The following is a 27,164-nucleotide window of genomic DNA, read 5'->3' as shown; positions in this document are numbered from 1 at the left end:
TTCCTAAAGAAAGTTAGGAGCAGAAGAGTAACTTACCTTTTGACTGAGGAGTGGGGAATTTATGAATTCCTTGTGCAACCAAGGTTCGTGTTAGTTCACTTGAAAAAAACACACTCTTTAACTGGGAAAACTCAATGGAATTTATTGGCTGAAGCTCTTGGAATTTCCTGTTGTCTTTTGTCTGTTTATACATTGCAATTGGGACTGATTCTGACGATGTTACAAGAAATATTCTGTCAGTGTACCGTGCAATGCTTGCTGCAGCTCTTCGGGCTTATATTAAGCAGTTCATAAGCCTGTTGTTTAATTTTATTTTTAAGAGAATAATTCTGGTTTTTGAGGTTGGTAAAGAATACTTTAGTCATTATTTCCTAATGTCTCAAACTAGAACAAAACTGTACGTAATTACACATTTATTCACTTTTAAAATCTCATAATTATTTGCACATCTAATTATTTTGAAATTTTGGCTTCGGTCCAGTATGCAGGATATGACACGCTGTGAAATCATATGCAGTGACCTTGCATCCTAAAGCATGCAAGAGTGCCTACATTTTTGAAATGCACCACACCTTCAACCACTATCTTTTAAGATGTGTTGCAGATGGTGATTATATGTTGTCAGGGAACTGACATCGGAGCGAGAGGCGGAGGCAAGGCTCCCAAGCGATGCTGGAGAAGGGCCGAGCAGGGAGAGAGGCAACTCATCGGCTGGGGAAGGAAATCAACGTAACACCAGGGATAAAGGGGGGCAGATGGGGGAATCGGCGAGGGGGCTCCAGGACTCCTCGCCGGAGACCAGCGGGGAGAGCACGGGTCCTCCGCTACCCACACCCACCCTGCGCAGAAGACTTCCGCGCAGGGAAAGTAGGCGTAGACTTGGCGTCAAAGAACTTCTTTGCTGGAAGAAGTTCAAGAAACGCCCACTGACGGATTCTGCTAGCGACTGAAACAGCCACGAAGTGAAAGGCTGTCCAGACAGAAAAGGTTTAACCAGGCAACCTAGCCAGGAGTGGCGGCAACTTACGCACGAGCAACCCCTATAACCATTACATATGTGAACACAAATTAATGATTAATCCTATAACCCTGTCCATAATAGGTTTGCCAAATAGCTCCTAGTGCCAAACATACCCCTTGGCTGTGGAATGGATCCCGCAGCCCTCCACTTCCATTTCCATCCACTTGATTCCAATGCTTAGATATTATTTTAGTTTTGGAAAGCAATAGCAATAAATCATTTGTTGTCAGGCACCTTCATTTCACCATAGTAAAGGTAAAGGGACCCCTGACCATTAGGTCCAGTTGTGACCGACTCTGGGGTTGTGGCGCTCATCTTGCTTTACTGGCCAAGGGAGCCGGCGGACAGCTTCCGGGTCATGTGGCCAGCATGACTAAGCCGCTTCTGGCAAACCAGAGCAGCGCATGGAAACGCCGTTTATCTTCCCGTCGGAGCGGTACCTATTTACCTACTTGCACTGTGTGCTTTTGAACTGCTAGGTTGGCAGGAGCAGGAACCGAGCAACGGGAGCTCACCCCGTTGCAGGGATTTGAACTGCCGACCTTCTGATCGGCAAGTCCTAGGCTCTGTGGTTTAACCTACAGCACCACCTGCGTCCCTTCACTTCACCATATCTAAGTACAAAAAAAGGTTGTTAAGAAAATTACAAAAAAAAAAAAAGATTTGGTCCCTGTGAAACATTTTCGAGACTTTACCTCTGATTTAATTTAAGCCATATTTCTCATTAATTGCTTCCTCTCATTATAAAATGATGGGATGGGGATTAGGGGTTGGAAGGTAGAGAAAGGCACACTAAAATGGGCCAGTGTTCTGCAGCAAAGCTGTAGGGCTCTAGCAGCATGACTTTGTGCCAAGGATCTGTGATTCAATCCCAGAGCCTGGAGTTGGGGAAAACATAGAAGGTTACGGCCTGTCAATAGTTTGCTTGTTTTGATACTTTTATGGCATAGAAAAAGAGTTAAATTGGCATAGAATAGCAGGTCTTTTTCTTGACGTAGCCACTTTTTACATTTAGGACTTGTCAGACTAGGTTGTGTACATTCTTCCCACATACTTGCTTGATAGCACTGTGTCGAAGATTTATTCCATATTTTTTTCACCCATTTTGCATCAGTTAATTGTTAAATGCAGTTTCTTTTCTCATCATCAAAGGGGAGAGAAAATTCTCACAGGATGTGTGCAAGGTTTAGCTATGCTTACCTTGTGTTTAGGGTGGTTGAGAGGTGCTTGCGAATTACCATTCTGTCATTCTGTAAATCCTCCAAAGCCCTTGGTTGAGAAATTAAAAGAACGGAAAGAAAAATTGAAAAAGAAAGAGAAAATTCATTCAGAATTAGATTTCCCTTCATTTTCATTTATAAAATCTGAAATAAAGACGAAGTGTGGTTCTCTTCTTTTTATTTACCTTTAATATTTCCCCAATACAGAAAAGATTATTCTAGTCAGAGAGGCTTTACCACTGTGCTGTAGTTCCCATGTGAATTATAACATCAGACTGTTTTGTGCAATGTGGTTCCTTTGCCATCACCAAAGTTTCCCCTTGGCAACTCTTTTAAGTATGTACAATACAGAGCCAGAGAGAAGGAGCCCAGTGCTACATGCCCTGTCATATGAGTTATGATCTCCTTGTGTTGGGTTTATGTTCATGTGTGATGTGCTGAGTTATACCTGTGCTCAGGTTGGGTGGTGGTTTCGGTAAAATTCCCTCCACCAAGTCCGGGACTGGTGTAAAAGTTGCACCATCAATGGGGATGCATAGACTGTAGGTTTATAGCAGTCTTCCCTGACATGGTGCCATCCTTATGCCTCGGGCCACATCTCCCATCAGCTCCAACCAACATGGGCTGATAGGAGTTGTAGTCCAAAATATATGGAGGGCATCATATCGAGAAGGCTGGAGTATAGCACCCTCCTCTGTTTCAACTCTGTTCTGCTGGATTATATTTGCCAACAGAATAGTTCAGCTGCCAGGGAATTCAGCTGGTGCATTCAGTTGCCTGTCTGTCATATCAACAGTGTATATGATATTCTGTGCACTTAGCAAGGCTTCTGCTGAACCCTGTAACTCTTCAGCCAGCATCCAAAGTTTTGATTATATTTTAATATTCAACAGAAATCCTTTTAATTGATTTGAAATAGCAATTTCACGAGGTCACTAGTTGTTAAACCGAGAAAAAGAAACTTGTAATTTATTTAATAGACTCAGAGTTTTCTGTGTTCCAGTTTCCTTGCATATTTTTTTCTAGTATAATGATGTTTTGAGTTTTAGTTCAGAGATTAAGTATCTCTCTACTGGTTCTCCGTAAGGATAATAATCTTTATTAGGAATGGAATTGCATAGTGATTTTGGAAAGCAGCTGTATTAAAGAAGGTTTTGTGGATTTCATGTTAACTGTGTATATTTAAATGCCTATATATGAATTTATGATGAAGGGGTAACAGCAATACTGAGTGAAGCATCAGTTTCAAACCCAATAAGCCTGTCCTTTTTGTGTTATATGCCTGGTCTAAAAGTGTGTTGGGCCATTCCGTGTTCTAGATAACTTTTATCTGTATTTCAAATTGGCAAACAACAGGAGATACAGGGGAACTATGTTTGAAGAGTAACCATTTCAGTGAACAATAGAAGCATTCATTTTTCTGTGTTGCATTGCTATCAGAACATGAAGCCGTGTAGAATATTTGTACAAATTTTCAATCAGATAAAACCCAGTCAGTGCAAATGGATCAAAGAGGAGGAATTACGTTTCAATTAAATGATAACATTTGCTTTCAACAAACATAATGTTGATTCTGTTGGAGCTAGCAGAAACTCTTAAATTGAAGCAACCAGAAGAAAAGCTCTTTTCTGCATTTAAAAATATAGAATTGAAACATTGAGTGGCAGAAAGTAGATGGAATTTTAAAAGCAAACTTGTGGGCAACCAGCCCCGGCTGCCAAGCAACAGGAACGTTATGGTACCGTAGTTTTTCAATACTGAACTTCAGTAGCTTGCACCTAGTTAATATTTGATCAGTTAAAAGCATGCACATTCTTGATCATATTCCATGGTATGTTTTGGTGCATTAAGCCCTCTTCTTGTCTAATCAGAGAAGGAAAAGTTCACCAATGGCTATTTGTCTATGTCACTAGGGACAGAACTACAGAACTTGGGGTTCTCAACCCCCTGTTTGGCACAACCCTTTTCTACCTTAATGGTTTTAGAGAAAAACATGAGCTTCAATCCCAGTTGTGTCCATAGACTTGAAATCTCCCTGTGCTCAGGAAATGCACTTTCATTTATCAAATGCTGAGGGCAAACCAAAGGCACGATTCCTCCTACCATGCCCTACTTTTGAACTTTCCGGGTTCACAATGGGTTGGGCTCATAATTTAAGGTTTGGTGAACATCTGCCTGACATCGCATGGCAACTCTTGTATTCTTCACCATCTGAGGTGTGTCGTTAATAAAACATTGGATATATTAGGTACTTGAAGTTCAATTTGTTTGTTTGTTTCCTATGGATAGCATTTGATCATCTAGCTCCCACTTGCAGTCTTAAGTTGTACAGCCCAGACCTAAAAACTGAAACAGTTAAATATTCTCATGATCTAAATTAGTGTAGCTTTATTACTGTTTTATACAATTGTATAAAATCGGAACAATAAGATTTACTGGATTAATTAATCCAGTACACTGTACAAAAAAAGCTGTAGGTCTACTACACTTTAGAAAGTTAGCTGACATGTTAAAACAGGCACCTAGTTTCAGTGACTGAATTGTGCTAATACATGTGTTGAAAGTAAAATACTGTTTTATGGCAGACAATTTACAAAAATGCTTCAGGAAGTGATAGCCCACCATTGACTTGCACTGATGCAAGAAGAAACTTGTCAGCTGAGCTGCACAAGTCTTCCTTTACAATATCTTAAAGAACTGTGGAAACTTATTATTAGGGGACAATAGATGCTACAATAAACATGTTTACTTGAGACCTAATGGTGACTTATTCCACGGGGATTAGGTTTGCTGCTTAAAGTTGTATGTGCTTAAACTACTTCTGACATATTATTTATTAATTTTGCGAACAGATACTTTATGCATTTGAATATTATCCACTCTTTCTCTGTCTCTATGTCTCCCCCCACCCAGTCCATTTCACTTGTAGGACTGGAATAGTATGTTCATATTAACATGCACACACACACACACACACACGTATGTTAAGAACAATGTAAATTGAGCAGTTAATGTGTATAGCAATTAGTCATTATGCATATTCACCTTCCATGAAGAAGTAATTATGCACATTTCCTAGTTAATAGACATAATCTTCAACAGGCCTTGAGAAATATGCATTTTTCAACCAAATGTTGTATGTTCTCCAGCCACTATGTAAAATCTCCAAGAGGCCGTGAGGAATGTGTCTCTTGACCACATTTTGTACATTCTCTGGACAGTACACATATTTTCCAGTCAGTATATTCTATTTCTTGTTCAGAAGTTGTATTTTGTACTCCCTGGGCTGTTCCTGGCCCATTGCCTAATCTTAGGTGACCCACAACTTCCCTCCCACTGATCAGCCAAGCAGCACGAAGAAAGGGGGCTCCGGAGAAAGATCAATGGTTTTCTGCAGTCCGGTTCCTTTTTCACTACTGTCTGTTGTTCCCCAGTCAGCTGAGCAACACAAGGCACACTGCAGGGAGAGGAAAGTTTTGATCTTTCACACCGCTTCCCACAATTCTGATGGAAATTCCCCTACTCTCCCATGTTGCTGTTAAGCTTAGAAAAAAGAAGCATAATAGCATCATGGGGCAGTCATCACAGGAGAGGCGAGATTTAACCAGCTGAGGAAGGGTTTAACTGTATTCCTGCAATGCAGGGGGTATACTTACCAGTAGATGGCCCTTGGGGTACCTTCCAACTCTACAATTCTCTGTTTCTGTGGTTTCCCAGCAGGGGAAAGAGGGCTGGTGGGAGAGAAAGTGTGTGAAGTACAGTGGTACCTCGGGTTAAGTACTTAATTTGTTCTGGAGGTCCTTTCTTAACCTGAAACTGTTCTTAACCTGAAGCACCACTTTAGCTAATGGGGCCTCCTGCTGCTGCCGCGCCGCTGGAGCACGGTTTCTGTTCTCATCCTGAAGCAAAGTTCTTAACCTGAAGCACTATTTCTGGGTTAGCGGAGTCTGTAACCTGAAGCGTATGTAACCTGAATCGTGTGTAACCCGAGGTACCACTATACCTTGGATCCTACCCACTGCCATTGCTGGCCCAGTCCACTGCTATCAAGTTAACCTGCCCCTGCTTTTCACCTTGGCAGGCATGAAAGGTTCCCAGATACGCTAATATTTGGGTAAAAAGACTATATTACTGTTTCTGTTACAGCTTTTCATAATTAGATGTTAACGATAGAGCTGTAAAGTTCTGCCCATTTTTAGTTTCCTGCTTTGAAATGGAAGCTTGTTTGATGGTCTTCTCATAACGACCGGAAGATGAATTCACATTCTCTGACATAACATCAGAGATTTTGCATATGACCTGTTGTTATTTCTTGACGCTGCAATCGAATCCCTGATTTGGGAGCTTCAGGGAGGGCTTAACGAAGCCGCAGTACCACCACTGCATCTGCAATCCTGTTGCTCATGCCAGCCAGGGCAAAAAACAGCAGGGTCAGGAAACATGGCTGAGCCAAACCTACTGTCATCACAGGCCAATTTGCACTCCAGGCTGGGTCAGTGATTTGACTGCGGCCGCTACCTCCCTTCTGGTGTGAGTAGCAATTAAACCATGATGTTTTACCAGCCAGGGTTTGGAATATGCATATATGTTGTGTTAATGATCTGCCAACATCCAGCCCTCAAGGCTTGAAAAGGCTACAACAATGAGAGCAGGATCCTCTTGGAGTATCTTTCAGGGGCATGATTGGGCATGGCCCTCCCCAACCATGTAATCATCTTTGGTTTGGCCACTTGAGCTACGTGCAGGTAGGAGGGAGATTTGTAGTGCAGTGCACTGTCACACAGCATCATGCTGTATGGCAACATGTGATACTGCTTTGATCTGAGTATGAAAAGGAAGGCCATGCTCTTGAGGGTTGCAAAGCTCTCCCAAGGGTCATTCCACTTCAGTTCAATGCATACAAGGCCAAGGATCTCAAGAGGGACAGAAACACAGATTTCACGAAACTTTGAAGTGCTATAAAATTAAAACCGTTTGAGATAGAGGGAAACAATTTAAGGGGGTTTCTTTCAACCATAAGGGAAGGGTGTACACCAAGTTTCATCAAAATCCGAGACGGTGTGTGGCGAAACCCTTGTTTTTTGCTTTGATTTGATGTGGAATGACCCCCAAGTGCTTCTTCAGAAAGTAGTGAGGGACTCTGTGGAAAACTCGAGGAGCTAGTGGAGTGGACACATTAGTTGTCCACCCCCCAACGTCAATGAAAATTCAGCTGTGCAAAAGATAAGAAAGTATTTTGGTGAAAGATGCCATTCTTACCATGAACTTTACCAACGAGTGCTTTAAATGTTTGGTCCCTGATAAATTGCTTTCCTGTGTTTTCCCTTTGAAACACCTTGTAAAGATTTCATTGCTGTGAGCATATAATAAGTATCACCTTTAGACGGATTAAAGATCCGGGCTAGTTTTCTATTTTTAGGATTAATTTCAATTTTTCTTATTTTTTAAAAAAGCATTTTATGTACAGCACTTAGAAATTCTGAGTATTAAGTAGCATATAAATATTTGAAATAAAAAAGACATTCACCTGATTGACCACATCTTCAGGTACATGGGTGTGTACACACACACACACACACACACACACACACACACAAATCAGTTTCTCAAAAGGTGTAGCAAAATAGCACTCCACACATGTATTTTCCTAGGCAAAGATTCATTCTTCTTTAAGAACTGTAATATTATATTAACTCTTCTAGAAGTAAGTATCCATGTCCTTTGGTATTATAACCAGGTGAAGGGTTTGTAGGCAAGACCTAATTTGGATGGTTGTTTTTTAATAAAAGAAAATCTATATGCTCTTGTCGTGGGGGACTAGTTATTGTTCAATATCAGTTCTGCTGCATTCTTTTATCTTAGCACCTTTTTCTCTCCTTAAAATATAACAAATGTTTTTATTTGTAGATGGACAAAAGAGGAAGAAATCATTACGAAAGAAACTGGATTCCCTTGGAAAGGAAAAAAACAAAGATAAAGGTACAGTAAAACGTATGTATTGAATACTTGGTGCATTACAAAAATGCAGTCACGGTTAAAATAAAAAATTTGTAAAACGTATTTATTTACTTGTTTTCGGGTGGACAGCTTTTCTTTAAAGAAACCCTCACTTTAAAGAGATGCATTATATATATATTTTAAAAAAACTATGACATAAATATTCTATTTGCAGAGAAACTTGAACCTCATTAACATGGCTGTTGCTCCTTTGCTTTTGATGTGATTCATGGGCAGAGCAGTCCAAACTCCCTTGTGTGTCAGTTGAATGTTTAATTAAGGTTTAATGTTTTATTATGTTTTTATATATGTTGGAAGATGCCCAGAGTGGCTCGGAAAACCCAGTCAGATGGATGTGGTACAAATAAATTATTATTATTATTATTATTATTATTATTATTATTATTATTACATAAGGGCAGGCGCTATAATGAGCAGAAGTATTGTTCTGCCCAGTCTCTGACTAGGTGCCACCTGTGGAGTGATACCATTATCACTCCAGCATAAACTTTTACCTTCTCCCAGCCAAATAGGTGGCTGGCAGTGTTGGTGGTGGGATCCCTGCCTGCAGAAAGCACCAAAACAAAGCATATTGAGGGTCCGGAGGGGCTGAGTTGACCTGGGTTCCAGTGTATCCCATTCTGGCATTTGGCCCATGCTAGCCCTCCAGATCCCCTCTCAGTAGAGACCGGGGTTAGGATTGTCCCCCTAAAGCAAGCAAGCGACTACAGAATGACTTAAAGGCATTTAAGCCATAAGATTGTATCAAAACAGCAATTTTCCATTTGGAAATCTCACAGACAAAAGAAGTAAGGTGAAGTCAACATTTCTGCACCCCCCCGCTGCTAAATCCTGTTTTCTAAAAGCCCGACAAGCCATTTCCAGCGCTTGGAGAAAAATAATAAAAATCCAATTTCCATTTTATCTTCACCCGAGCATTCATCCTCTATGCTTAAAGCCAGTTGGCATTGTATTTTGAGAGTGGCAAATCTTACGTCATACTTTCATTATAGCTAAGGAGAAGATTTCACAGCCTAACAATGAAAGGAGTTATTAATGGGCTGCTGCAGTTCTGCTGGTTCCAGTATGAATCTAACTTAATTAAGTTTGCATTGGTTAGCCGTGAGACTCTCGGTACAGCTGCACTTTTAAAGTGAGTTGAGGGCAATATTAATTTTTTTTTAAGTTGAAAAAATATATTTCTTCAGGTCTGGCCACAGATCAAATGGTGTTCCTAGGTGAGGTGAATCTTCAAGCACCTGCTTCCATTTGTTCTGTGTTTGAATTCCCCATTTTTACTTACATTCCCCCCTCTTTTATGTCTTTGATACAAATATTTGTCCTGATTTATCTCTGCTGTGTAAGGTGATATATTTGCATGCATGGATCTGATCAGAATCACTCACACCACTTGAGTAGACAGCCTGTGAGAAGTGCCCCGTGAACAGCCTTCTGAATCTGGCCCAAGTGTAGTCCTTCTCCATTGTTTAGGGGAGAGGGTATCAAAAACAGCCTAAACTGTTATTAATTGTAGCACTCGGGATAAATTTTGAAAACTTGTGTTCTTGGGCAGCACACTGTTCTTATGATTAGCTAAAACTGGGTTTGGTAGGGATGAACTTGCTTAGTGTGACTGCTTTCTTGCATGATATGCATTCTTAAAAGTATTACAAATATTATAATACAGTCTTTACTCTGATTTCCTAAATTGCCTTAAACAGGAATCAGGCGAACTATACGACCCCCCTCCCTGGTGCAAGTTTGTGTGGCTCACAATTTAAAAGTGTTAGCGTGCTTTTAGGAAGATAAATTCGCTGGGATGAAGTATTTATTTGTGTATTATCTTTCCACAAAGGAAATTTGTGTTCAAGGGCAGATCGCAATATACAAAGCAAGCAACAGCAGCAATATATTAAAGCAAAAAAATAAGCATTTCAGTACTCACTTCAGCGGTACATTTCAAAATACATCAGTGTTGCAATAAGTCCTTAGTAATGTAGAGCCGGGGAGGGGGGAGAGGTTTCAAAAAATGAAGCAAATCAAAACTTCTGCATGGATATTAGGTAAAGGTAAAGGGACCCCTGACCATTAGGTCCAGTTGTGGCCGACTCTGGGGTTGTGGTGCTCATCTCGCTTTATTGGCCGAGGGAGCCGGCGTACAGCTTCAAGGTCATGTGGCCAGCATGACTAAGCCGTTTCTGGTGAACCAGAGCAGCGCATGGAAATGCCGTTTACCTTCCTGCCGGAGCGGTACCTATTTATCTACTTGCACTTTGATGTGCTTTCAAACTGCTAGGTTGGCAGGAGCAGGGACTGAGCAATGGAAGCTCACCCCGCCGCGGGGATTCGAACCGCCGACCTTCTGATTGGCAAGTCCTAGGCTCTGTGGTTTAACCCACAGCGCCACCCGTGTCCTGAATGGATATTAAAGGCACCATAAACAATTAGCTCAGTGATGAGAGTTTTCCAAAATGCAACAAACTGGTTTGGTAGCCCACTTCACACCCTGGTTGACCTCCCTGACCCACCTGTGTCAGCCTTTCACACCATCTCCTGCCTCCCAACCAGGGACATTCTTTCCAGGGATAAATGGAATGGCACCCTTGCCTTGGGTTTTATGATGGTGTGTGTGTCTGTGTGGGTGTGGGTGTGTCCCTCTGCAGTTCCTTCCAGCAACAACTTCTCCTGGAACGGAGGAGTGGGATAAGGCAGGTGGAACTAAACAGGCTCTTGATGACACCCAAAGACTGCTCTCGCCCACATGCATGCACAGGGTATATTAATAAGCAGCTTCCTGATGCGGTGGATTCACTTGATGAGGCTTTGTACCATCGAGGTTATTTTTGTGGCTGCCACAGATTATTTTATTCGTTGTTTATATTTGTATCTTTTTGTCTGGCTTTCCAGTTGGCTCCCAAGACAGTTAACAATTAAAAATAACAACACAATGAATGACGCAGCAATAAAATGACTGAGACAAAATTAGAATGTCAACTAAAAACACCAAAAAAGATAGCAAGGTAGCTTAAAGCAGCAACTAGATGATGCTTTCAAACAGAATCAGGTACCATTGAAGTGACTATATTTATGTCCCTCTTTCCTTTTTTTAAATAAATAAATAAATTTCATTTTTCATTTTTTCAGAGATATTTTGACATAAAAACAATCCTATATTTCCCAACAAATATGTATTTTTTTGACTTTCCCCCACTCCTTTTGCCATTTCTTATATATTTTTTAATTTGTAACACTGCATCTCCTTCATTACTGCAATTAATAATTTATCCCTAGTGATCTTTTATCATTAACTGTTTGGTTTAAGTTAATCCTGCTAGTGATCTTATATGTGTACTATGACATTTCAAATAATCCACACATTCTCCCCAGTCTATGCCATTTCGGCACAGTCCGTTAATTTAGTCTTCCTTCTTGGTTGGTACCGAATCTTCTTTCCATTTCTGAGCATAAATCATCCTGGAATGTCCCTCTTTCCAGTCCTGTCAACATACGCCAGCAGTCCGTGTCGTACTGAAAGTCACCTTGAAATTGAGTGCATATCGGGACTTCACGCTCCCAGAGATTGGTCCTTTGCTAACCTTAAGGTTCACTGCTGGCCTTAACATTTTTCAGACCACTGTATTTTGCTTTGGTAAGCTGTCCCAAGCTGGTTACTGGGAGTGAGCATTCTTTCAGTGGAACTGCTAGTATGTACGTGAAACATGAAAAAAAACAAACTTGAAAAATGGTTTGCCTTCCAAGCAGATTATGCCTTCATTTTTCTTTGTGGGGTGTTCCTTTGTGCAGCACAATGAACTGCTCAGTATTGTTCCTCCCTGTGAGGATGTGAGTACAGTGCAGTGACTTGATTCATGGTCAACCCACGCCGTCCTAAGCGGCCTTTGTAGCCAACCCCCGACCCCCCACCCTTCCCCTTTATGCTTGACAGCGAGTTGAAAAAATGTTCTCTTCTGTGCTCGCACAATTGTGTTTTTTAACAAGCCTTTCAGAAGTTTATTTTATAAAATGAATGCCTTCCATTGCCAGGCAACACATCCAAAACAAACATTCGGCTCAGTACGGCACAGCACGTGTAGGCGTCCTAGCACAGATGTGTCTTGAGTGTTCTCATTCACCGTGGCTTTCTCCTAATTCCGCCTGCCTGCAAGCACTGCTTCGCAGCTGTCTCACTTTTTTTATTCTAAGCCTCTGGTTTAGTTCTTGGGGACTAGTGAGGAGGCACTTACTGACATCAGGGAGGATGTCAGTTTTAGATTTAGATTATGTTTCGTAACCCTACTTTGACATGATTTTATGCGGAGAAGCTCATAAACGGTTGTCTTTTGTTAAGCAAGGGCTTCTTTACACAACTAGTGTTGGGGTTAAACCACAGAGCCTAGGACTTGCCGATCAGAAGGTCGGCGGTTTGAATCCCCGTGACGGGGGGAGCTCCTGTTGCTCGGTCCCTGCTCCTGCCAACCTAGCAGTTCCAAAGCACGCCAGTGCAAGTAGATAAATAGATACCACTCCGGTGGGAAGGTAAACGGCGTTTCTGTGTGCTGCTCTGGTTCGCCAGAAGCAGCTTAGTCATGCTGGCTACATGACCCAGAAGCTGTACGCCGGCTCCCTCAGCCAATAAAGCGACATGAGCGCTCAACCCCAGAGTCGGCCACGACTGGACCCTTTACCTTTACCTATGTTTCATAACCCTACTTTGACATGATTTTATGCGGAGAAGCTCATAAACGGTTGTCTTTCATTAAGCAAGGGCTTCTTTACACAACTAGTGTTGGGGTAATTCAGAGGTACAGTGGTACCTCGGGTTACATACGCTTCAGGTTACAGACGCTTCAGGTTACAGACGCTTCAGGTTACAGACTCCTCTAACCCAGAAATATTACCTCAGGTTAAGAACTTTGCTTCAGGATGAGAACAGAAATCGGGCTCTGGCGGTGCAGCAGCAGCAGGAGGAGGCCTCATTAGCTAAAGTGGTGCTTCAGGTTAAGAACACTTTCAGGTTAAGAACAGACCTCTGGAACGAATTAAGTACTTAACCTGAGGTACCACTGTATTGTTGGTTGTTATACTGACAGAGAGGTCTAGGAGGTCTTTGAGCACACGCCTACTGTGCTGGTCATCGTGGGCTATACGCGTCACACTGTGCTTCTGTTGGGAACGTGAGACTTTGCAGACCAGAAATAATCACCTTCCTTCTGTTGACATCAGCTCCTGTGGTCCTCCAGCTCTTGCTGGACTCCAGCTCCCATCATTCCCAGCAAGCATGATAATTGGTCAAGGATGATGGAACTTGGGATCTAACAACATCTGGTGGGACAGCACAGGTTATCCATTCCTTGCTTACATAATCACTTGATTCCTCAGGCATCAAGAGCTTCTCGTTTTCCTAGGAGTTTTTGACTTCTGCTGCTTTGAGACACTCTTGGACCATGTGAACAAATGAGAAACAAATTAGAAATTGAAGTGAGCATCCGTAGTTATATTATTTTAAATCATGTCTTCTTTTAAGTTGGCTCAGTTGATTACAGTGACTACTACTGCAGGAAAGGTTGTTGTATGTAAGGTAGATTTCTCTTTAATGGAGGCAAAACAAATTCCCTTCTGTCCCAACCACACAACTCTGTCTTATACTGTATCTTTGCAGAATGGGTATGATAGCCTTCTGTAATAATGCCCCACAACTGAACAAACAGTTGTGTGGATGTGCCTGCTTTTTCCTTCTGAACCACTTTGAGCAAGACATGAAAGCTTAAAATTGAAGACTTTTGAGGTTTTGGGTGGGGGCATGGCTATTCTAATAAAAAGCCCTCTCTTGTATATTCTTATTAGGAAATATATAGAGCAAAACAAATTTATTGCAGTTTGAAAAAGAAGCCTTCAGTGCCTTTGTGATGTGACCATCCCTCTTCTCACAGCTATTTACATCACTCCATCCCTTGGCAGTACATTTTCCTGCTATTTGATATATTGTTAGTGCTCTCTAATACTTCAAGACTGAACAGAAACCAACGGTGCTTCCATTCCTTTAAAAGCCAAGCAGTCTTTCCTTCCTTTTGTCGGTGAAATAGCTTCAGTGGCTAAATAAATGCTGTCATCTTTAAAGGTCATTTCAAACAAAATAAGGAAAGGGCTGCTGCAAGGCGTTAACACCAACCTTGTTTTGATATTTTTGACATCAGTGCCTGCTGTTTAATTAAAAGGAGGAAGAGTTCTAAAATCTGATTAGTCTTTTTCATTTATTGTTTTGCATGGCTCAGTTCAAGAGGACAAACAACATTGCAACAGTTGTAGGAAAAAAAATAAAAATTGAAGTTTAAAACCGAGCTAACTACTGCATTTAAAGCTTTACAGTTTATTAATTAGGTCTTCCTCACCTCTCCTTCACTACATTCTCTCTCTCTCTCTCTCTCTCTCTCTCTCTCTCTCTCTCTCTCTCTCACACACACACACACACACACACACACATAGAGAGAGAGAAAGAGAGAGAGATTTTAATCTTTTCACCTTTGTAGCCAAGTAGAAGATTCAGTGTTTGCAGACTAAGGAAGAAACAATGTCATTGTTATATGAATAAATGGTTCTCAATATTTCCAATCAGTTGGCAGATTAGTCCCAGTTCCTTTGTTCCTTAAACATTTTATCCTTGAGATGGCTCTAAGCACCACCACACTCTCTGAAAAATGATACAGTAAAATATTACCCTTGAACTCTTATCAAGAGAAGATAATAAAATAGTGTATGTGTAGTATCGGAGCATTTGAATGCTTTAAAGTTAATCTGAGGCAGAGGGTTCTTGTTGCATTATAATTAGGCTTTTTCTTTGGATTTCAATGTGGATATCTCCCTTGATCATCATTTCAGCAACTGAGAACTTTCCAATTTGGCTATGTAGGTTCTGTGTATCATAGGAACTTCTGTTTTGCTGTACCTTGTCGAGTGCTGATCCTTGTCTTGTTCCGTTCCTCATTACTTCCAGGAAAAGATGCACTGCTGTGAATAAATATTTGATTTTTTTCATTTATTATAGCCAGAAAAATAGATATATTCTTTTTCCATGTTTACTTTCTACCCATTCTATGATAATATAAAGTGTTACTTTCTGTTTATGTTTGAATTGTTCAAACAATTTCAGTAATGACGTTCGTATGCAATTGCCTATCCAAAAGAGGGAATTCTCCTGGCGAATGTAAAATGGCATGTTCTTTATTTTTCAGAAATGTTTTTCAAGCATTGTTTGTTCCGTATTTTGCTGCTTTTACAATTTTATATAACTTCCTATTATGCTTAGTACTTTCGCAGTAGTCAAAAGAAATCTAAATCACGATATAAAACTATACATACACAAACTGAATTGAGCAGAACACGTGTTTGTGTGTATGTTGGGGGAAAAACAACAACTGTTCATATTTGGTAGACGATGAGGGGAAATAATTGGGTTCAAGTTTGCATAGCTGCCATTTTTTCCACACATAATACCTGAAGCTTAACATAAATCACCTACTCTTTAGAAGCCATCCTTCAACAAATCACATGGGCTTTGAGGTCATTAGAGGGAAACCCTTCTTAATACTTGAGTCTTCAAGCTCCCTATCCCCTTCCTAATCTCTCTTTCTACCTCTCTCCCACCCACCATTCTCCACCTATTCTGAGACTTTGTGGAGACTCACCGAGCAGATTTAAAATTATAACTCTCCGCTTCGTACAATAATATCTGTTGCCTGGGATTCGTGAAATCCATTTTAATGTGTTCAGTGACATTATAAAAAGTAAAAAGGGTCCTCTTGAGGTTGTTTGCCTTAGCACTTGAAATCTAAAAAGTAATTTGTAATTTTTGTTTTCCAGAATTCGTACCCCAGGCTTTTGGAATGCCTTTATCACAAGTGATCGCTAATGATCGGGCCTACAAATTGAAACAAGATAATCAGAGGGAAGAACAGAGGGATGTTTCAGAATTTGTACCTTCCCTTTTACCATTTGGGAGTAAAAGACAGAACAAAGAACTCTCAAGCAGTAACTCATCTCTTAGCTCCACCTCGGAAACACCAAACGAATCTACTTCTCCTAACACACCAGAACCAGCTCCACGAGCAAGGAGGAGAGTAAGTTTTCTATCAGTGGATTTGCATGAGCTGCAGGCTTTTATGGGACTTTCCCAGGCGCTGCCTTTCTTACAGAAGTTAAAATCTCAGAGCTGGTCTTCCATAGTTAAATTAAAGTCAGCCCTGATTCAGTCGATAGTAGTTGCAATTTTAATGGTCATCTCTCATTCCCAGCTGTTCGTGGGAGAGAATGAAATGGACACAAGTCTCTTGCCAACACCTCAGGGGACACAAGGATTCTTTGGAAACTTTCCTTTTCCCCAGTCAGATTCTGGTTGGTCTTTCTCAAATTATTAAAGCACTCAGTCACTTTAAAAAAGAAGAAGCTGTTTATAGTAGATGGGTTACATGCTTATGAGACTATTGTTCATCCACTTACTCATTTCGTCCCCAAAATATAATAAAAAAACTTGTGTAATTAGACTCCTGTTTCTATTCTAACATTTTAAAAAATAGCATCGGAATAAGTTAAATTGCTTTTTCCTTGATAGGTTAAAAAAAAACCCTATTGAGGTTCATAAAAATAACTGGAGTAAAACTTCTAAAACCCACAGTCATGCAACCTGTTATTAGGCCTAACCAAAAAAGTCACGAAGGAATGGGTAAGATTTCAAGTTATCTAAACTAGCTTGAAGCCACACATTTTATTTATGCATATTGTTTGACTATGGCTTCCTTTACTTATAGAATAACACTTGTGAAATTACAGATAAAGAATCTTACGATTGGAGATTTTTATTTTATGCCAGTGTATATTCTCCAGTGTCAGTCAGGAGTCAGTCACCCATCCATATGCTTTACACAAGATAATTAAGAGAAAGGTTTTTCCTCCCTGAACAGATACAGGATAGGCAGTTTGTGCTGCCCATTAGTGGTATTTTTGGTGGGCTTTCTTTCAAAATGAAAAACCGATGTTTATAATTCTTTCCTCCCTGTATTTTCTACTAGGACATCATCCAGAAAATAAGATTCACAAAGTTGGAGCGTACCAGCTCCAGTGGCTGCTAGAACATTTCCAGGCCCAATTTAAAGTCCTAATTAGCTAGAGACTAGACTTTTGAAGGCCTACGCCCAGCCCTTAGATCTGGTGGCAGAGTCCTTGTTCATGGACCCTCTCGTAAGGTCTTTCACCTTTGTGAACACAAAAAATAGTCTTCTTTTTTTTTTTAGTGGTGGCCCCATCATTCATTGTGAATCTTCCTCCCAGTGGAGGTATATTTAGTTCCTTTTTTATTGTTTTCAAATGAGTCTCAAAGACCCGCTTGATTAATTGTGGTGGTAATGCAATGCTGCTGTTGTTCTACCCTCTTAAGATGTAATTTTAACTGTTATTTTATTGCTGGTGTGGAATGAAATGTTTGTATGTTGTGCTTTGTAGTTTTGCCTTTAAATGGTTTTATGATTTATGCTTTGCCCTGAAAGGCAGTATCTTCCATTATGTGCACTTTTTCTATTGGACTGGTTGTGCCCATGAATAGCAGATGCCTCTGTTGGCCTGTCCGAGGAATAAAGCAATTTTCCCTTCTAAAAATGGCTATTGTGTTTTATTATAGTAGAAGTATAGTCTTCTGTTCTGTAAGGTGCTAGCAGGGAATGCTGGGCACTGCCTGGAACTTGGAATAACAACCCCCCTTAAAATGTGATTTTTAAATGGATAGTGTAATTTGTCAATTTTGGGACTGTGCACCCACATACAGCAGAATGCATTGCTCATTGCATCCAATGGTATTCTAACATCCTCAAAACCACTTCCTCCACCTCAGAAAACCTTGTCTGTAATCATCACACCAAATTGGGCAAAGTCACACAAAAGTCATATTTCAGTCTGCCATCTTGATTCAAAATGGTACCCAATGTCCAAACATAGACGAAGACCACCACCTCCACTTCAGGAACCTTCATGACAAGTTGGGTTACAATATCTCAAGAGGCATCCAAATGGGCGCAGTTGTGAGCTGTCCCACCAAATTGAGTGAGAAGATCCAAACAGAATGGTTTGGGCCCAGGACAAATTTGGGCAAAGTTACATCAAACTGGGCAATTATGTCTTTAGAGGCATTCACACTGGTGCAGGTTGGACCTATCACACCCAAAATCAGGTGCAGTCACGCCAAAGTCACATTTCAGTCCACCATCTTAATTCAGAATGGTCCCTGGTGTCCAAACGCAAATGAAGATCACTGCCTCCCCCTCAGGAATCCTTGTGTTGAGCTGGGTGATGATATCTTCAGAGGTATCCAGATCAGTGTAGTTTGCCAAGAATAGGGCAAAGTCGTAGCAAAGTCACGTTTCAGACCACCATCTTGATTCAGAATTGACTTTCCTATTTTCTGTTTATGTAAGAATCTGTCCCATGTGTTTTTGGAGCTATTTTTATTCATGGCTATCTCTGCTGTGAAGGAAGACTACGAATGGAATTCTCTCCCACCAACACCCATGTATATCTTTGTGTATGTTGCAGGGTGCAATGTCTGTGGACTCCATTACGGATCTTGATGACAGTCAATCTCGACTGCTAGAAGCCCTACAGCTGTCATTGCCTGCTGAAGCCCAGAGCAAAAAAGAAAAGTCCAGGGACAAGAAACTAAGCCTCAATCCTATTTACAGGCAGGTTCCTCGAGTTGTGGACAGCTGCTGCCAGCATTTAGAAAAACACGGTAAGTATGATTCAACCTGGCAATGAAAGGCAGGTGACAGACCGTCTTGTACTAGCCATTGGCCTTGACGACTTTTAAAATAAAACTTCAGTATAAAGTTTCAGATATATAAACAATGAAATAAAGATAAATAATAAGATAACAGTTAAAAGACAGTATAGTTCTATTAAAACCTTTTACCCAATACAATAAAAAACCCCGACACAACCGCTTTCCATTTAAAGTTTCTTTGCAGCTAAAGGGAACAGTGATGTCACAAACAGATAAATAACTCCTGACAAAAAGTAGATAATTACTTGATCAGAACTTCTTGTTAAATCTTGAAAAATCTTATTTCCTTTGGACCCTCATAAAGGGGACATTTCAATACATAATGGATTACAGTGGTACCTTGGTTCTCAAACTTAATCCATTCTGGTAGTCCGTTCCAAAACCAAAGCGTTCCAAAACCAAGGCGCGCTTTCCCATAGAAAGTAATGCAAAATGGCTCAATCCATTCCAGACTTTTAAAAACAACCCCTCAAACAGCAATTTAACATGAATTTTACTATCTAACAAGACCATTGATCCACAAAATGAAAGCAATAAACAATGTACTGCAGTCACACAATCAATCAGTAGCTGAACTGGGTTTCACACAGTGAGAAAAACAAAAGAGCCACAAAAATGCAAAATAAATAGCAAAAACAGACAGACCTCAGCGTAACACTCAAAATGGAGGATGTTCGGTTTCCAAAAAAAGTTAGCAAACCGGAACACTTACTTCCAGGTCTGCAGTGTTTGGGTTCCAAGTTGTTTGAGTATCAAGGCGTTTGAGAACCAAGGTACCATTGTACATTCTCCACAAGTTTCAAATTACAGTTGCAGATCTGTTGGGAGACACGTATCCATCCAACACAGCAGAAGGCAAAATTTGTACTTGTATTTATGCCTACTCCAACCTTATGTCTACTTCAGCTTTACCTTCATGTAGCCTATTCCTTCATTCTTTTTTTTTACTCTAAAAGATCCAAAAGTGCTGACAGACATGGATATTGCCACTTTGGTTTCCTGTGCTACTTGAGAAAAATCAAGTGTGTTTTACCAAGTAAAGAACTTTGTCATGGTGCATTGATGAAATTTCAGTAGTGCCACCTGTATCCTTACTTTGTTTTAATTCACCACTTGTCATCACACCTCTGTTGGCTGATAGTAGGGCCAGATATGGGGCGTGCGCGCACACACACACACACACACACACAACCTGTAAACAATAAAATGAAGATAAATAATATGTGCAAGTGTGGTATATCAGAAAACTAGTATTTCACTTTTTTTTAATGGTTGTGCACACAGGTAAATGAATACCTGTGCATATACCTACAATGAACAAAAGGTTTATGAAACTCAGGCAGTGCTGGGAAGCACTAATTGAGGGCAGGGTAAGGTAGCACACAGGGCAAATACATCCCATCAAACATAGCCCACTAGAGTGTCAACAGAAAACACTAAGATAGAGTTCAATTGAAAGCACTTACGTTTAAAAGAACAAAGATAAATGTAGACATGGAGAAATAAGATGAGTGCAACTTACATGTGCATTAATATTCTACTGTATACACATCCTGAGCTGCTGGCAGTCATAGGATAGAAAGGGGAAGTATCTGTCCTTTGTTACTAGGAGATAACTAAAATGGTGTCCAAATTAGCATTTTTAAAATTCTGGGATGCACATCTACATTTACCATTTCCAGCCTCCTGCTGTTGCCAGGGAGAAAGCAGCGCACGAGCCAGTGCAATACTAAGTTCATCCATAGGCACCTTTTTTCTCTATGCACTTAACTTTTATGCCTACATTTGTGAGCTGAGGCTGAAGTATTTTTATATACCATAATTGAGACATGCGTGTTGTGGTCTTAGACTTCCCTCTAGTGTCACCCTTAAATAGTTACGACCGAGTTGCTGAAAAGCAATCATTGATGCATAACAGCAAGCTTCACTGAGGAAAGTACTCACCAATTCTACCTTTTTTCTGAATTGTAGACATGTTTGGGTTTTATGTTTGGGGTGGATGGGGAGGAGGAGTGATAGTCCCTGAGTGTTGTTACAGTTATTCATAGGATGTTTGCTGCAGAAAATGTAAAAATGCTATGATAATGCATGTTCTACCAAAGCTTTAAATAATGAAAGAAGTGATTTGTTGTATTTTTCAGGCCTTCAGACAGTGGGCATATTCCGAGTTGGTAGCTCAAAAAAGAGAGTAAGACAGGTGAGACTATAGTACACCTTCCTTTTTTGCCCTTTCTTTAACGCGTACTGAGAATCTGCTTTTTAAAAAGTCTAAGAGAACAATAATGCCTTTATAACTTTTCTAGACAAAGCAGTTTACAAGCCACAAAGCAAACATACTAGGGGGGAAAATTATGACCACAAAAATCTCAGAACAATATTTTTGAAACATTGCTAAAAGCCATGAAGACTGATACTATTACTGCATAATATAAAATTAAGAGAGTTGGGCAAAACTTGTGGAGTTCAGCCATTCAGATCAAATTAGTTGTTGAAGGCACTGGTAAAGAGGTAGGTCTTTAAGATCCATTTAAAACCCACAAGGGATAAGATTAGCTTTATAAGGACCATTGTAACCAATGACATGGTCTAGGGTATTGTTTATAAAGGATTTCACTTTTGTACTGTCTAATTAAACTTTCTTTTTTTAAATTTAAATTTTAAAATTTAAATTTAAACTTCACAGGATTTCTGCAAAATTGAATGTTGGTCCCTTACAATGAAATAACAGTGTACGTTGAAATCATTAACAAAAAGTGTCCATTTGTCTGCTAATAATACTGAAATCACTCCATTTCACCTTAAAACAATACAGACTTTCCTCAGATTATACTGTTTTCTTAGCAGATGTGGAACATGGCACAGTTTCCAACTGGCGGCCAAAGTATTAACCTAATGCATCATCCCCCTTATTTATGATTTGTAGATTAATAATGTAGATGTCTAGATGTGACTTTTCCCTTTGTGTTGATTTTTCCAGTTACGCGAAGAGTTTGACCGTGGTGTGGATGTAATGTTGGATGAGGAACACAGCATTCATGATGTGGCTGCTTTGTTAAAGGAATTTCTTCGTGACATGCCTGATCCACTCCTGACTAGGGAGCTTTACACTCCTTTCATCAATACTCTCCGTAAGCAGAGCAACCTCCTCTTTTACAGATTCCTTAAAAACCTACACCACACAAACTCTGCGTAAGGTGTAGAAGTGCAATTGAAGTGATTTGTTCCTAAATTAACATGTTTAAAATGTGTGTAGGGTCCTAAACACTTCTTTGTTAAATTTTTGAAGTGCGGGAAACTTAAAACAGCTGCCAAGTACCTAGTGTGGTTTAGTGGGTGGAGTTCTGAGCATGGGCTAAGGATGAAGTCCCTAGATAAAGTAATCAGTTCTTGGTGTGTAAAATGAGAGTTGGGAGGACACAAAAGTTAAAGTATTTTGATTTCTGAGCGTGAAATAGATGATGGCTATAGTCTTAAGTTGGCAAAAGAAAAGTTGGCTCTGCCATTATTTCCTGTTACACTTATTGCCTGTTCCTGATGAACCTCTATGGCTAATCCTAAGCAGCTTTCCTCAACCTGGTGCCGTCCAGATGTTTTGGACTGTATCTTCAGCATGGCCAGTTGCCAATGTTCATCATGTGTGCATGCAAATTGACTGCAGTTTGTAAAGCTATTATGCTTTCCCAAGCTTTAAATAGTAGTGCCAAACGCTTGGGGTTATAGCCAACATTGTGCAAGTGAAACGTAAGTACAGACTACAGGTCTCTCATTTCTTTCCTTCCTGCAGCCCTGCAGAGCACAATTTTCTTCACCAATTTTTCAGTAATGCCTCCTATCCACTGCAGCCATTTACAACACAACCCTTACTCCCTGAATGACCCCCGACCCTGTAGAGAAGCTTTTTGGGGAGTGCAAGTGTTGAAGGGCTGAATGGAGGAAGGGAAAGATTTGCTGTGTAAGCTTGCCTCCCACTTGTGGAATATTGGATCCATTGTCTACCTGGAACTAATGTGAGAGACAATGTATGATTTTGTCCACTTGTACACAATGCTGACAATACTGTATTCAGCCCCACTCACTGATTGAGAATAAGACTAAAAATGTGATCTGTAGTTGAATTTTCTCTAGAAGCTTCCTCAAATGTTGATTTCATGTTAACCTGAGATGAACTCCGTTAGAATATACCTGTTGCTTCATCAAGTTGACGTGAATCCTGTTTTTTCCAGACTAGAGCTGTGCACGAATGCCTCTTGAAATTTTTCTTCCTATTCTCAGGGACGGGATTTAATATTATCTGTGACAATGGTGAAGCTTATTTTCTTTTCTCAACAAGTGACAACAGCAGCAACCATGATGGCAGCCTGGCTACCATTTTGCATTCCCCACAATGGCTCAAACCTAGCATTATCCCAGGTCATGGGAGAAGAGAGGAATTGGTGGTCAATGATGAAGAATAGTCAGAGAAAATTCTGTGAAGTGGCCTTTTCTTCTAGCGAAATGAGAGAAAATTCTCAGAAACTGTCTGAGAAAAAGGGAGATGTTTTGGCTCAGCTCTAGATTATGTTCTTCTACAGGCAACACCAGTTTTGCCTGTGTTCAAAGAATATGCGACAATTCACACATGGGCTGTTTTCAGACCTGGAAGAGGGTGTGACGGGGGTGGAGTGGGGTGGAACAGGAGCAAATTGGGGGTTGCCTGTATTTAATTGCAGTTGATATAAATTATATAGGAATATCATGTCAGTTGAGAGATATGTAACATGCCTGTCCCTGTGTACATAACTGTGAGCACATTCCTTAGAGTATTTTCCCCCATCTCTTTTAGTATTAGAGCCCCATGAACAACTAAGCACCCTGCAACTTCTTATTTATCTTCTACCTCCTTGCAACTGTGACACCTTACATCGACTCCTCCAGTTCCTTGCGACTGTAGCTAGCCATGCAGAAGACAGGATAGACCAAGACAGCCAGGATGTAAGTTCAGATCATTCATTTTTTCTATGGCTATTTCCGGAGGATGCTCTGAAGAACAGAGAACTGAACCCACCCCCCCATTTGCTTCATTTTCTAGTACAGCATCTTTGTGTTTATTAACAGTTTCTATGTTTATTAATATCTTTTATTGTTAACAACAAAACAAGTGATTTTTCAAAAGTGACTTTGATATTGGCTGCATTGCGAACAAAAAAAGGGGGGGGAGAAATGCTTTAAAATGAAAATTCCAACCCGAATGTTTTGATTAAATTTCATATATAAATAAATTCTAGTTGGAAACAAAGCATTTTTCTGTGTTTAACTCCTCTCTCCTTCCCTAAATCATACTAATCTCAGTAAATTTTATTGCAGTTATTATAAGTTAGCAATTCCTATTTCATCTTTTCGATAGTTTTGTAAACTTTAATTTTAAATAATGGATAAAGTATACTGTACACAATTTCCTTTGGATTATTTGTGCTCTGGTTATAGATTTCTTTTGGAAGTTGAATATTAGCATATGTTTTGTGCTTTCCAAATATTACTTTCCCTTTCCTCATGCATTGCAGCATAAATATGGGAGGGATGCCCTCACAAAGGAGTTTTCCACTTCAGCAGTGCAAGTTTCTAGTAATCACTGGTGCTGGAGTGGAAACTTACCACTTCATGTGGCATTTGTATAGAAGAGCCTCACCACTGAAAAGCAGCTTATCAGAAAACTGTCTCCAGCACCGGTATTATAAATATAACAGGTCATTCATGCTTCATGTTCTTTCCAGAAACAGTTGTGTTCCTGATCTTCAGGCATCCTTGTATAAAGCACACATAGTTGATAAACTAAAAAAGAAAAGAAAAGATAATTGTAATGGTTATAGGGGTTGCTCGTGCGTAAGTTGCCGCCACTCCTGGCTAGGTTACCTGGCTGAACCCTTTCTGTCTGGACAGCCCTTCACTTCGTGGCTGTTTCAGTCGCTGGCAGAATCTGTCAGTGGGCGTTTCTTGAACTTCTTCCAGCAAAGAAGTTCTTTGACGCCAAGTCTCCTCCTACTCTCCCTGCGCGGAAGTCTTCTGCGCAGGGAGGGTGTGGGCAGTGGAGCACCCGTGCTCTCTCCGCTGGTCTCCGGTGAAGAGTCCTGGAGCCTCCTCTCCGATTCCGACATCTGCCCCCCTTCTCCACTGGTGTTACGCTGATTTCCTTCCCCAGCAGATGGGCTGCCTCTCTGCCTGCTGGGACCCTCTCCGGCATCCCTCTGGAGCCTTCCCTCTGCCTCTGGCTCCGATGGCAGTTCCCTGACAATAATTAAAGATGCAGACATATTGAGAACAAATTTGGATCTTTTTTATGGCAGATGGTTCAAGAGTATAAGACAATGTGGGGTTCTAAACTGGTTAGGCAAATAAATTCAGCCTACACTAAATTCCAGGCAGCCATTTACAGAATCAGGTAACTCAACTTTATTTCTGTTTTGTTCCAGATTCCTGGCAACAAAATGACATCACTTAATCTAGCCACTATATTTGGACCTAACCTGTTGCACAAACAGAAGACAACAGACAAAGAATTTACCGTTCAAAGTACAGCACGAGCTGAGGAGAGTACTGCAATCATTGCTGTTGTACAAAAGATGATAGAAAACTATGAAATGCTTTTCATGGTAGGCAAAGTCTTCTTATTTTGCATTATTGCAGGTTATGAATACAGTGGTACCTCGGGTTAAGAACTTAATTTGTTCTGGAGGTCCATTCTGAAACTTTTCTTAACCTGAGGTACTACTTTATTTAATGGGGCCTCCTGCTGCCACCACGCCACCGACGCACAATTTCTGTTCTCTTCCTGAAGCAAAGTTCTTAACCCGAGGTACTATTTCTGGGTTAGCGGTGTCTGTAACTTAAAGCATCTGTAACCTGAAGCATCTGTAACCCGAGGTACCACTGTACACTTCAAACTTGTGCTCCTGTGCTTTCATTTCAAAACATGAAGCACTCTCTATTTATATATTATATATCAGCTGTGGCATTGTCTTTTTAATGTACGGCAAAACACTGCTGAAAAAGACTATTGTCAATATGTGGTGAAAATCTCATGAGATAAAACACCAGTTTGGCATCATGAACTTGAGATAGCATCATATATTTTTAGTTGTTGATAAATAAAGTCCCTTATACATTAGCATACAGTGTTTTTATCCTGTGAAGTACAATTCTTTGAGAAGTAGCTCCATAAGAATTGCAGATGTTTCTCACTTCAGAAGGAAAAAAAGAATGAACATGGATGCATATTCCTTCACACGCATTGAAGGCCTTCCATGGTAAGGTGAATAGTGTGGATTATGAGGTTGACTATCATAGCAGAAAGGCCTTGGGAACTACAAAATTATTGCTCTCTTGCATATGAGGTAGACAGCAACTCATAATTGCTAAATGAAATTCAAAACAACAGTTAGTGTTTCCTCATACTGTCATGTTTTCTGTGCAGTAAATATGAAATAAGCATCTTTCATCAAGGTTTCACTTCTGCTGCAGGGATTCATGCACACTTCCCAGTATTGTTTACTTGGCGATGAACTTCTGCAAGATAGTGCATTCTTTTGTACATGTGGGTACTATGGTTGCATAACATTATTCCTTAGCTTGAAGAAATACAATAACTGTATCTGACACCTGCTAAGCCGAAGGGGTGGTGGTGGTGATGCTGATTATTTGTAGCCCAAATGGACCAGAAGGATCAGTGCATGTGGCACAATCCAAAAAAGCCTATTGTGGCTCCAAAATGCCTATGGGAAGTCCAAGAACTTGATATGAATTCAACTGCCTTCTTCCACTGTTCCAACCCAGTGACTGGTATACAGATGCATAATGCCTTCAATCCTGGAGGTAATGCATAGCCATCAGTATGTTATCCTCTATAAATCTGCCTAATCCTTCTTTAAATCCATCTATGTGATCATTGCCACATCTTGTTGAACCGAATTCCATACTTTAACTAGGTGCTTTTGAAGTACTCCCTGGAGAAAACAAGTTTAGGCACCAGTTCTGTTTAACACAGAGCAGAGGATATTACAGACCAGAGGCCAAAGCTGCTGCTGCTGCCATGCAGTTCTTCCTTCAAACAGCTATCTTGATGGCACTGAAA

General features: G+C 40.4%; 1 protein-coding gene across 8 annotated transcripts in view; it reads left to right on the top strand.

Annotated features, from left to right (window-relative positions):
• ARHGAP6 (Rho GTPase activating protein 6) overlaps positions 1-27,164 on the top strand; it is a 187,863-nt gene that overhangs the window by 147,802 nt on the left and 12,897 nt on the right. For 5 of the 8 annotated variants that reach the window (XM_083612114.1, XM_083612118.1, XM_083612116.1 and 2 more), the window contains exons 3-9: positions 8,149-8,232; positions 16,096-16,352; positions 18,814-19,009; positions 21,202-21,257; positions 22,038-22,188; positions 23,883-24,031; positions 25,507-25,686. In XM_083612114.1, coding sequence (XP_083468240.1) covers positions 8,149-8,232; positions 16,096-16,352; positions 18,814-19,009; positions 21,202-21,257; positions 22,038-22,188; positions 23,883-24,031; positions 25,507-25,686 — 1,073 coding nt within the window. The remainder of the gene's footprint in view (positions 1-8,148; positions 8,233-16,095; positions 16,353-18,813; positions 19,010-21,201; positions 21,258-22,037; positions 22,189-23,882; positions 24,032-25,506; positions 25,687-27,164) is intronic. The other 3 variants (XM_083612115.1, XM_083612117.1, XM_083612121.1) reach the window with 1 other exon arrangement.

The sequence above is a fragment of the Podarcis filfolensis genome (genome assembly GCF_964270895.1).
Source record: "Podarcis filfolensis genome assembly, chromosome: 4".
Classification (NCBI taxonomy): domain Eukaryota; kingdom Metazoa; phylum Chordata; class Lepidosauria; order Squamata; family Lacertidae; genus Podarcis; species Podarcis filfolensis.
This window is presented reverse-complemented; position numbering and strand designations above follow the sequence as displayed.